Source organism: Brienomyrus brachyistius, chromosome 19 (assembly GCF_023856365.1).
Source record: "Brienomyrus brachyistius isolate T26 chromosome 19, BBRACH_0.4, whole genome shotgun sequence".
Classification (NCBI taxonomy): Eukaryota; Metazoa; Chordata; class Actinopteri; order Osteoglossiformes; family Mormyridae; genus Brienomyrus; species Brienomyrus brachyistius.
In genome coordinates this window covers 20,192,019-20,205,003 of record NC_064551.1, presented here as the reverse complement: position 1 = coordinate 20,205,003, position 12,985 = coordinate 20,192,019, and the positions used below count along the sequence as shown (strand labels likewise).

Sequence of the window (12,985 nt, the reverse complement as noted above, 5' to 3'; positions counted from 1 at the left end):
GAATGACAGCTGAAGCCTTGCAGATGGAGAATGTAATGTCAACATCAATCAAATCAGTTTTCCACCATGAATGAGGTCTGTGTGGTGTGTTTGCCTATAAGGCAAACAGGTCCACCAAGGACACAATTTCCATTGCCCTCCACTCTGCTCTGCAACATCTTGAGAATCCTAAGACTTCAGTAAGGATGCTTTTCATTGATTTTAATTCAGCTTTTAATACCATCATCCCAGACATACTTATAGCCAAGCTGGTTAACATGGACTTCCCCCCAGCTACATGTACATGGGTCAAAAACTTTCATACTGACCGGCAATAATATGTCAAAGTTGGTAACCGGAGATCATCCACCCTGTCACTCAGCACTGGCTCACCACAAGGATGTGTGCTGAGCCCTCTGCTGTTCACCATCTACACCAGTGACTGCATCCCCACGTATTCTTGCAACACCATTATCAAATTCGCCGATGACACCACCCTGGTTGGGCTTATCACTAACGATGATGACACCGCCTATAGAGATGAGGTCCAGCGTCTGACAGAATGGTATGACTACAACAACCTAACCCTCAACACTAGGAAAACTAAGAAAGTAGTCATGGACTTCAGTAAGGCAAAAGCTGATCCCCCCCCCCTCCATAAAAGGTGACAGTATGGAGAGGTTGTCCTCCTTCAAGTTCCTCGGGACTTACATCTCCGAGGACCAGTCATGGACCACAAACACAACCGCCCTGGTGAAGAAAGCCCAGCAGCGCCTCCATTTCCTGAGGGTCCTGAGATGGAACAGGCTGCAGACCGACCTGCTGGTGTCCTTCTATCGAGCCACGATCGCGAGTGTGCCGATGCACGCCATCCCCGTGTGGTACGCTGGGTGTACAGTAGCCAATAAGAAGAGACTCCAGAGGGTCACCAGTACAGCAGAGAAGGTGATCGGCTGCCCACTCCCCTCCTTGGATTCCATTGCCAGCTCTAGATGTCTCTCTAGATAGAGCCAGGGCGATTATAAAAGACCATCGCCATCCAAATCATCACCTATTCATCAAACTGTTCTCCGGAAAAAGGTTCAGATCCATTAGGTGCAAAACCAACAGATTAAAGAATAGCTTCTACCCATGGGCTGTCAGAACTGTAAATGCACCAGATCCCTGACATCATTTCTCCCCATTATTGGTATCTCTGGGAACTTACGGTGACCATAAGAGTAAGTAGGTAGGTGAGGGGGAGGGAGTATGTGTAGATCCGCTCCATATAGTCATTTTAACTGCTGCCATTTTAACTGTGCTATTTATTTATTTATTTTTATCTTGTAATGTCTCTGTTACTTTTCTTGCATCTTTGTGGTCTGTCAGTTAGTTTCGTTGTCCAGGCAACTGAACGATGACAATAAAAGTCTTGAACTTGAGTCGTTCCCCAGGTTTTCCAACTTTGTAGTAGACCGTGTGACACATTGGCATCCCATTCAGGGTGCCCCCTGTCATGCGCTTTTTCTTCCTGCCACAACCCTCTCCTTGATAAGAGATCAAGAGAGGAGCAGAGGAGGGGTCTCACAGTGTGTAGGGGGGGGGGGGGGGGGGATGACGCAAATTTTGCATGACCGTCTTATCAAATGGGGTACTACGTAGCATTATCTGGCTTTGGTTCCCCCCCTTGGTAAATGTTGCTGTTGTGTAGATGCTCCTCTACCTCCCATAACTCTTCCTCTCCTACTGGGTGAATGTAATAGATGTGTACTATATATGAATGCTTTAGTATTGGGATTTTTTCCCCAGCAGTAAAACATATGGCTGAATAAAATTGAGGAAAAATCTAACTCAAACAGCAAAATAATAACTATAAGGGGTACTGGAGTGTATACTATCAGAAGTAGGACTAGTCAGTGGTGCTGTAATCAAGCCCCGGTCGACTCTACACCACAGGAAAAAAAGCACTGACAACTCAAATAGCCCAGGGGCCGCTGACCATGTTAACGCGAATCTGAGACTTGTGTAAGCATCTTGAACCTAAAATCTGCCAGTGCTGCGGTGCTTCTTCCCAGCCAGCTGTACAGAAGGTCGCGTCCCGCTGTTTGACACGGAGAACGGAGCGTGCCAGCACGTGTTCGAGCCAGTCAGAAGTTACTCCTCGCACTTTCTCCTTTTTAAATTATTCACAGTAAGCCAAGTTTCCCACGGACAGGCTGCCAATGTACGGAGGCGTGTACTGCCTTGGCAAACTGTTCCCGTTTTGTAACAGCAACAAAAAGACCTAAAGCTGGTTAAAATGCTGTCTGGCCGGGTGAAAACCCTTCAGCCCGATAAACTGTTAGTGATGTAAGTGCGGTTCGGCCTTTTTCCAAGACGCCGTCTCAGGCAAAGTCCCCTGTGGATACCCAGGTAAAAAAAAACTGCCGCCCGTTAACGGCGACAATGGATTACTTTATTAATTTGTGTTAAGGGAACTTACATAAAGTTTGATTGCAGTAATTAGATTTAATAACAGCTCACTTCAGTTGTCCATGATCCAGATCGTACGAATTAATTAACATTCCTAAATAAAACTTTTATTTTTTGCACCAAAGTAAGCATTTGCAAAAAGAGGGTTTGCTTTCTCTATACAGATAAATGTATTAAATAAATATTATAATTGCACGAATTCACATTTTTACTATTTTATTGGTGACGGAGATGGGTTTTATCTTCACAAGTTTTTGAGAATCATCCAGCCATCTTCCAACCATCCAGGGCGCGCGGGGTTAGATAATTAGCCATATTTGCGATTATGTATCACAAGATATATTACCGCATGTTTTAATTGAACAACTGCCCATATCTCAAATTTCGTTACGAGAACAACAGGTGGCAGGTAGTAGAATTGAACAGTGAAAAACACACCAGAAGTAGTCCCCATGGGTTCGATTTTGGGTAGTTTATTATGCGGTTTTATTGTTCTTATTTTTGATGAGGCAAAAACTGCATTTATTCTACAGCCAGTGGGTAAGAAGTCGCGTCACCTCAGAGTCCATTATCCACACGCTACGGTGTATTCTTCCAGATAATAGGGCCTGCAATCTGACTCACCGGCCCTCTCGCAGCGTGTCTCTTTCAGGCCTTAGCCAAAATAGGACAAAAAAAAAAAAACGAAGCGATACTCGCAGTCCAGCAATTTTCCAGCGTGGGGGGGATCACAATTGTAAATATGAGTAAAAAAATAAAGGCGGCCGTCATATTCGGGTTAATGTAAGTGCAAGTTTTACAGCACGTCCTGTCTCGGTGAGATCACGGAGACCAGGAGGTACAGGATGATATATTTGTCAGGCTCCCGAAAGCTGAATTCAGTCGCAGCATGCTGCCGGAGGGTAACTGGAGTCAGCTTTACTGAAGCAAGGGTAAGGCACGAGCGCTTCTCAATGAACTTTTTTTCTCACTGCTTTTATTTATTTTTTTTTTTTTCAAAAGTTTACCGTAAGTTAATACCATTGCACAAATAAACAGAGTCTGTCGCAAGTTAACATCAAAGGTATGCAGTAGTCTGTTGCTCATTCGTGATGCGATGCAATCAGGTTTTCTATTTTATTGTAGATTTCATAAGTAAGCTGAAATACTCGTGCGCTGATTTTACCCGCTATCAGGGGAGTATCTAGCTATAGAAAAGATCAGGGGCTAAGTCAAGTTTACTTTGGGCTTGACTTTTTTTTGAAGGAGGATTGGCATCGGGGCTCAAAAACTCGGGACTATAGCCTGAGAGATCGGACCTAACGACGCCGTTGCCCGTCATCACAAAATTAAAGTGTCCTTGTCTTATTAGTTGTTGCTTGGTTTTTAAAAGTACTTTTTATTAGGATTTCACTAATAATATAAATGCCTCGAATAATCAAACATGAATATTCATTTACCTGTATAGAGTCACGGTCATTGCGGCCACGCCGCGTCTCACCTTTACCTGCTTGTTCTCCTCTAACTGTTTTATGACGTATTGCGTGTCCAGATGCTACTTTATTTTGCGATTACTTTGTCGTGTGTTCTAAATGATTAGTTTGTGCTCTTTGCGTGATTCGCTGTTTTTTTTCTTCTCCCTGCTAACCTTAATTACCTGTCCTCTGAAGTACTGCTTGTGCTTTGACAGCTGGTTTGGAGTACGATTTTGGAAATAATTTAATCTGGAAATAGCCATGCGCTTAAATACCGACGTTTTAAAAATATATTTCCCTCAGAAAGTTAAAGGGATATTTTTAGGTGGAATACTGAATAGCGCTGTTACCGCTGGAGTGTGGGTTTTCAACCCACTCCTGCTGTTGATGTCGGAATTTTGCATGTTCTCCCTGTGTTACGTGGGTTACCATTTGCTGTCCAAAGACAAGCACAACAGCTAATTGATGTCTCTGAATTGTGTGTAATGTGCCGTCAAGATCTTCACCTCAGAGTTCCAGTGTTGCAACCTGGGACGACTGTGCCTGAGCAAAAATACTGGGGTCCTCGCCTTGCTTTCATTACATTGTACAGCCTGGCACCTCTCTGTCATTAAGTGACGCTCAGGAAGGGACAGCCTGAACCATTTGAAAAATGGCCTCATCTCCCAGCACATCAGGCACCGGGAAGAGTAGTGTTTGCTTTTTCCTTAGCTGTGGTGTCTGTGCTCTTCATTCTGTCTGCCACTGACAGTTTGCATGGACACATGCACTGAATGCCAGTCAGTTGATCAATCAAGTCTAATTCAGTGTTTTTTTTTCCAGCCATGCTAGAGAAGGAGTTTTTTTTTCCCCAGAAAGAAACATAGAAAAATAACTATTACCTTATGAAGAACAGTCCATCCATCTTTGAAACGCTTATCCTGGAGTCTGTCACCGGGCACATGTATACACACACTCTGGGTAATTTGGAGGCACTAGTTTGTGTAAGTACATCTCTGTGGACCACAGGAGGAAGCCCAGGTCACGTGGGGAGACCCTGCAAACTCCACACACACAGTGGGGGCAGGAATCAGACCCTCACCCCTAGAGGTATGAGGAAGCAATAGTCCCAAGAACCCTCCATACTCCATATTCCATACTCCAGCCAGTCGTAATCAAGTAGGGTTAAGGCAAAACAATGGAGCAGTACTCCAGGAAAATAACTGATTAATACTCTGGGAAAACCGTGTCTCGAGAAAGTAACAGACTCAGTGATGATGGATGACAGCAGGGAGGAAGGGAGAGACTAAGGTCTGGTGGTCCCGCTGTTCAAGGGAGGGGACTGAGAGCAGACCAAGTACTGTGTAACTGCGTCGGATCCGGTGGGTGCTATGTTAGCTTGGGGCAAGGTGGCCTGAGCAGAAAACAGAAAGGTGGAAAAAATAGACATGCACAGGACCAAGTCAGTGGACATGGAGAAGAGAGTGAGGAACCATAGTTATAAGATCTGATCCAGAACTTGGTGCCCAATAAGACTGAAGCACAGTGCTGCTGGTTACTGGTGTAATTGCCCCTTATATGTCGGTACGATGACCTGTACCTCATGGTGACTTAGTGTTTAGTGCTGCTGCTTCACACCACTGTGGCTGGGGGTCTGAATCCTGCCCCCAGTGCTGTGTGGGTGGAGTTTGGACATTCTCCCAGTGTTCATGGACTTTCCCCCTGCAGTGGTTAGATTTAACATGGTGTCTCTGAGTTTCCCAGGGTGAGTCCCCTGCAGTGGATTGGCATCCCATCCAGGCTGTTCACCCACCGTGCACCCCGTAGTATCTGCCATAGGCTCCAAGCTCACCGTGACTCTGTGCTGACAAGCGGTGGCTTTGTAGGTCTTGTCTGTAGAATCCTGATCACACCGAGCTGTCTTTCAGTGACAGGCGGACGGCATTTCTGAGGAAGTTTACTGGGTAGACAAGCTTCTCATTTTTAAAAAAATTCTCTCATCATGTCATATTTTATGTTTTTAAAAATGGAGAATAATATTCTTTGTACATGAATTCTCTTTATTTTAGCTACATAATGGTGCACAAAGAGAAACCAGGATTTTTTTTTTCACCACTAAAGTGGAAAACACAAATAATATTTTAATAGCTACAGGGAGTAGTGACTCGATCGCCTGCAGTGGTACTGAACTGTGATTCATTTCCATTTACATAGAAATGACAGAATCCAGGAGCGATCGTATTTCTCCAGGTCGAACTGCCCTGACATTTAATATTGTTTCTTGAGTCTTCAGACTGGATACCTTGCAGAAACACAGCAGATTCCAGGAAAAATGGTAGCAGTAATGGTCTTACTCAGTGGAAGGAGGACATGGCATGTCGGGGAAATGAATAATTAGGTCCCTAGACTGTGTTGTGTCCTTCTGCCGCAGCCCAGAAACACGCAATGTTTTCTGGAAACTGAATGAGAGAGCGTTCATCCTGTGATGTTCCCGCGGACTGAACAGAGCAGCCTGTGCTGAATTTTTTGAAAACAGAACTCCAAGGATGTTCAGAATATGATGTATGGCTCTCATGCTTGGTGAACTTTGAATAATTTGTAGCTTTACCACAGTGATGAAATCGTAAACCGTCTTCATAAACGTCATAAAATGCCTCGTAAACTTCATGGATCACATTTACGTGTAGGACACCTCTTTCTAGGTGCCACATTCTCTTTATATCCTATATACCGTAACCACTTATCCAATCATGGCGTTGCCTGCAGAAGCACAGAGTAAGAGGCAGGGTCATCACAGTCCCAAACACTGCAGGCATGTTTTAGATACACCCAGTGGTTCAGTTGTAAAAATATTTCAAGGGTGATGGTGGGGGTCAAATAAGGTTGGAGAGAAAATCGTGCAGTACGAATTAAACTGTGTTTCAGTCTAATGTGGACCAGATTCTCCCTACTGAGAGCCCTTCGTAATGTCGACAGATTTACCTTTACATGAGTGAGATTACACATAACAATTTAGGGGGGTGAATATTTTCAGAAAGGATGTTTTTTGTAATTTTTTAACAAGGAGGGGGGTGGCCCCCCAGGGATTCCCCTAACTGCTTAAGCCTTGGATGCACCATTTCAGCCAAGTCACATGTATTTGTACTGTCAGTGGAAATGCACACAAACGTAGGGAGAAAATGCAAACCCCACATACACAAGCCAGTTCAGGGTGCACAGTGAGGCCACAGCACTACCTACTGCACCACTGAGCCACTAAACCTACTTTTTTTTTAGAATTATTTCTTATCATTAAAATGCTGAATTCTTACCAGTTCCCTTGGCTAGTCGTAGGTGCTTGGAGGAAGATGGGAAACTCGAATGTGGGCCGGTTGAAGGGGACGCGGTTTGAGGAAGCTCTGCACAGCTCCATCATGGAGCTGCTCCTCTCTGACGGCCCCGCATCCAGACCGGTCTTCACTCAACTCTACCTGGAGGCTGGAGGGCTGCATCATCAACAGGAAGGTCTCATTCATTGATATAATGTCTAGCCTTTTTCATAAGGTCTTCTCTGCATGTGAACTGCAGGGCCTGGGGCTGAAGTTAGGGGTCAACTCTAGTTTATTGCAGGGCACACACACAATCACAAAAAATTTAGACAGTTCAGAAACATCAGATCACTCACAGTAACTGCATGTTTTTAGGCTGTGAGGGACGAGCACCCAGATGATTTAAATCATGAATACTGCTAGACCGCTTTTACTGGCACACGTACCCCAGTATTGATCTGTTGTGCTCCAGTAAAGTCTCTTGTTTGGGTCTTAACAAGCTCCAAGCTTTGACAATGGATTAATTTAAATTGACGATTATGGGAAAAGGATGGATTCCTTTTGTTTTTATCCACAATGTCAAAGCAACGCAGTTTAACCCAGAAAACAAGCTGAGGCAGGCGCCGTGCGTGAGGCGTGTCTGGGTTTGTACACCGCAGCACACACATTACTGTCCATGCATGTCAGCGTGCATGTCATAGCCGGTGCACTGTGGCACATGCATTACTGTCTAAGCGCAGCGCCACGGTGCACACATGCAGCAATCTGCGTGTCTGCACGAAACATGAATCAGAATCGAGGAATGATAACACCACAGGACTGAAGTAAGTTTTTCAATAATACTGATTATCTTCTCTGATTGAGAAACGATAACACGATAGTATATCACATTTCACGCATGCAGCAGGCAATGTTTGTGGGAGCCAAAGTGATCGCTAAACCCCTACAGGGTGATTTCACTAATGGGGGGTCTGTACTCCAACTGGCAAAGTAGAGTTTTTGTCTAGCAATGTCCCTGATTTAGATTATAGGATTGCAGTATTGCCCACACCGGATGCAAGGTGTGCAGCATGTGTTGGGAAGGAAGTAACCGATATTCATTCCTACTGTCAGCTGAATCTGAGGATAAGGAAGGAGAGGAAGACGAATGTTTCACGCTCAAAACACCCTCCATCCCACGGCACCTGAAGCCCTCGTCAGAAGGTCACTGCACCACAGCTGGTGAGACGGCTCTCTTAGGCATTTCTCCTCACGTGGAACCACAGTTCTCACATCTATATCCCTTTATATAAAGAGCATAGAAAGCGGCCATGTGCAAAGAATGCCTTTATTAGCATCGTACAGGTAGCAAGTAAAAGGAAATTTCAGCCTTTGTACATCCCATTTTGTGCTCCTATGAGAGACACACACAGACACATACAGGTGAGAGCAAAGTGTGGGTTTGAGCACAGGGTCGGCAACCGTGTAAGGGCCCAGTGGTGATGTGGTTACACTGCGGGTATTTCTGCAGGTTTCTGCCAGTCAGGAAAGGACCTGCGACTGGCTTCCATCAGCACCAGCCCCCTGGACACTCCGGCTGGGTTTCTCCTAGTGGGAGCCAAGTCCCTTGTTCTACTGGACGACACTCTGGTCTGCGCCGTGGACCGCAGATTTATTCCTGATGAAACCGGACAGAACGCACTCCTAGGTCTGTTTTGCGGCCACTTGTTGTGCAGTAAAATAAGTCGGAAAGTTTCAGCTGTTTTCTTAGGTGTACGTCTATCTTCCAACCACTTATCTATTTACAGGATTATAAATGGGCTTTCAATTTGTTCTAGACAGCACAGGCAGGGGCACACAAGGGTGCCGTCACACACTCACACTCTGTGGGCAATCTGGAGATGCCAGTTAGTCTAACTCACTGGTTCTCAAATTTGGTCCTCAGGCCCCACTGCCCTGCTTGTTCTCCAGCTATCCCTGCCCTACACACTGCTGATTACATGGATCAGGTGTGTTCAGTCAATCAGAAGCTGAAAGACAGCTGGGACTTGTGTGTGGGGCAGGGATAGCAGGAAAACAAGCAGGGCAGTGGGGCCTGAGGACCGACTTTGAGAGCCACTGGTCTAACTGCATGTTTTTGGGTTGAGGTTCATACCTGAAGGAAGCCCACACAAAGGTGTCAGAACAAAGGCAGTAATTAGCCATGGTCTTCGCCTGGATAAGTTAGTCAGGTGGAAGTGTACATTTAAATAGTTTTAATCAACTAGACCTGCCCCCTGGTGTTACTGGATCGTCTTGGATCGCATCTTCTGTTCACCACGAAGTTGTTGTGATCCCACCCACTGGCCTTGATTGGCTGACGTACATGTGACGCCGCGGGAGTAGGACTACGTAATCGGCATGCTTTGTACCGCACCGTGCGCATTTGGTTCATAGTGTCTGTGCCACTGCTAGTATTAAACCAACAGTGATTGTTAATAAAGAAACTTAAATTTTAAAAAAGCTGTAATCTCCCAGGGTTGCCGACTGTCATGCCTACACATTATTTACAAGGTAATAAAACTGTTACATACATGTAAATGCGTATGCATGTGTGTGCAGATTTGTATGTGCCAGCCAGCTGACCAAAATTGGCAATCCTGCACCTCCTTTATTAAAATTACTCACGCGTTCGCTTCAATACGTTTTCTTTCGCTCTGTGTGGGTTTGCTGCATCCAAAACGTCCTGCACCCTCGGAGGTTGTCCCATGACCAAACAAACAAGGCAGCTGCATCATTTTAAGTACGCGACAGAATGTTCTTGCTTACATGTTCGATTTTGTTTTGTCCGGATGTCGTTTGAAGTGTACGGCAAGCCTAAAGTAAATCCGTGCGGTATGAAGCAAACAAAAAGGAGGCTGTTTTATTTCTATACTAGGGTTATACATCTTTGGATTGCAATTATTTAAGGTGCGATTCGATGCATCTGCAACGTATAACTTCTACCACAATTCTATTCAAGTTGAATATTTTGATAACCTACAAATTCAAACTTTTTTTAACTTCACAAAAAATACAAATATGATTATGGGAATTTAAATGAACATCGTTAATGGAATAAAAAGAAAGCAGAACATATATTTTTATTATTAAACGGGGAAAACACACCAGCTAGTGTACGCTGTCAAAATGGCCAACCAGTGAGATGTACAGGGATATATGTGTGTGTGTGTGTATGAATGAATGTTGTAGGCTCCAGTCTTCCTGTGAGCTTGTATTGGATAAGTGGTTATGGATGGATGGATATTTTTCTTTCAGGTTTTTATGTAATGTAATTGTAATGACTAGCGTAACACTCCTAGCTCCCTAATATATGGTGACCTGTGTAGCATCCCCATTTAGCTTCCCATTTCCAGCAGCTTCTCTGTCTGCCTCTGTTCTCCAGGCTTCCTTGGTAACTGCGTGGGCTGCGGGCGGGGGGGCTTCCGCTACTTCACCGAGTTCTCCATCCACATCAACCTGAAGCCCAGCGGCCAGCCCATGAAGCAGAAGTACCTGCAGTGTCACCTCCACAGGGATGCATGCGGGAGGCTGGTCGCAGGCCCGCCCATCTGCTGGAGGACTGCGGGTCGGATGATGGGTACGGCTGCCGTTTGTGGGGGGGGAGCTTAAAGCAGGCCTGCTAATCAGAAGACCTAAGGCGGAGGCCACAAGAGAAACCCCTTGGTACTACAGCAAGACTATAAGGTAGCTAGCTAGGGACAAAGCAAGTTACAGCAGAGGGATGGGTTACAGTCTGTAGGTGCTCCCAGGCACCTCTGCCTGACCTTTCCGGAAGGGTGTTGCCCTGTTGTGGGCTGCAGGAGAGACCCTACGGCACTGCAACAATGTTCACAGTTCAGTCCCAGCCTAAGGGATCCTGACCTGAGTAAGCCTTCCCCTGTGTGAATTTATTAAATTATAAAAACTGCATCTTGTACATTATCAAGTGTGTGCGGTTTTAATGAGGGGCATTCCGAAAGCAACTGAAATTATTGGCATTATAATTTATTTTATTATTTATTAATTATGATGATGGGATGGCAAAACAGACAATATGCTTCAGCAGAGAATAGGGAAGCATAACAAAAATCACACAGACGACCAGGACGTCCTGACTAACCTTCTCTCAGATTTGGACTTAATCAGGGGACGTACTCACACCCGCATACCCAGGTGGAGAGAACAAATGGAGAGGCAAATTTGTGAGGTCGCCTGACCATTCCAGCATCCGCAGTGCCCCCCACTGCAATCATTATTACATAACAGTCTCATAGTGCTGTTGATTTTGCAGTTAATTCTTTGATGGCATCCAAATGAATACAGGGCCCCCCAAAAAGAGGCACAAAGGCTGGCTGACAGAGAGAGCCACCCCCTCCCCATGACGACCTTCTCCAGAGCACCCCCCAGCGATGACGAGGTACGAAGCCCCGGCCAGCAGAACTGGCAACACAGTGGCACAGCTGATGCTGCTTCTTACTTTTCATATTCTTTGGCTCTTAGGTTACGCTGAAACTCAAGCTCCCTGGTCAGATAAGAAAGAGCATCACCATGCAAAAGCTCCTGCACACCAAGATCTTGATGGACCTCATCTCAAGGAGGAAAGCTCCCTAACACCCCATACGTGTCTGTGTGATGGTTCAAAATCAGTCCAGGATCATTATTTCAAGTAAAACGAAAGACACACATAAAGCATAGCTGTTGTTCAGTTCAGATTAAGGTGGAGACACCAAATTCAGTGTGTTTGTTAGCCTTTGGTTGGTGTTACTTAGACCTGCAACAATAAATGCTTCACTGACAGAAGGGCTGGGTCACGTTTTATGTCATCAGACATTTGTCTGCTGCTCAGGGTCGGCTGTTGAACTTAACCAGTGTGAAATTCCTCTTAATTTTAAAGTAGATTTATTTTAGAAACAATAATAATAATACTAAGAATAATAAAATATTATATTCGTATTATATTAGTATACAATATACCTGTACAAGTACTTGTGTCCAACAAGTCTAGTAAAGAGTATATTGAATTCCGTTTGAGTCTATTTTCAGTATCTGCCACAATAATGGCATTGTGAATTCAGCACATCTGAATGTGTATATTGAATTATTTATACCTGATATTACATATTTAAATGATTTAAATATCCTGCTTACAAGATGTTACCAGTATAATAGATGTGACTGCATTCTTTGGTCTTCAACCTTTGGTTGAAATTACATCCAGATTGTTAAAGGCTATACTGTAGGGACAAGGATGGACCGATACCTTATTTAGGCATTGAATGCTTTAATTCAGCGCTAAGCGAAGACTAACGGAAATGTGTCCATGTGCGGATGCTTTCTTTCACATATCTAGCATGATGGTGCTGCACCATAACCATCACCAACAGTGTTAAAGCACAGCTTTACTCGAGGTTAGCCTTGGCCTGAAGGCATTCTTTGTGCTGTGTTTGAAGTGAAATTCCCATGGATCTGTTCCTTTGTGAGATGTTCTGCATAGGGTTGCCAGATTTGGTCAGCGGGCTGGAGTTACATTTTTCAATTCGAGACTAGTCTGCACAAGTAGATGTGAGTAAGAGTTTTGTTACCCTGTAAATAGTCTGTAAGGTTTGCAAACTACCCCAACACCTTTGATGTAGCTAAATTTAGGGTTATACTGGAATAATGTAGATTTTCTGTAAGATTTTTTAAGCTTGAGAGTCTGAAAGTGTAGAGTGATATGTTTTGCTTTTTAAAATTCATATCCTATGTATAAATTCAGTTTTTCTAACTGCTCCATAGTAGCACAAATAAACACAAAATTTGTAGTTTTTAAATGTG

The 12,985-nt window shown here is 44.5% G+C and overlaps 1 protein-coding gene across 1 annotated transcript; it reads left to right on the top strand.

Annotated features, from left to right (window-relative positions):
• The first annotated feature begins 3,475 nt into the window (after positions 1-3,475).
• On the top strand, positions 3,476-12,081 carry LOC125715275 (protein GREB1-like). The gene is made up of 7 exons (XM_048986606.1): positions 3,476-3,493; positions 7,191-7,367; positions 8,285-8,392; positions 8,682-8,858; positions 10,575-10,769; positions 11,495-11,588; positions 11,672-12,081. The coding sequence occupies exons 2-6, from the start codon at positions 7,211-7,213 to the stop codon at positions 11,551-11,553; spliced, it is 696 nt and encodes a 231-aa protein (XP_048842563.1). The 5' UTR covers positions 3,476-3,493; positions 7,191-7,210; the 3' UTR covers positions 11,554-11,588; positions 11,672-12,081.
• Positions 12,082-12,985: the final 904 nt, after the last annotated feature.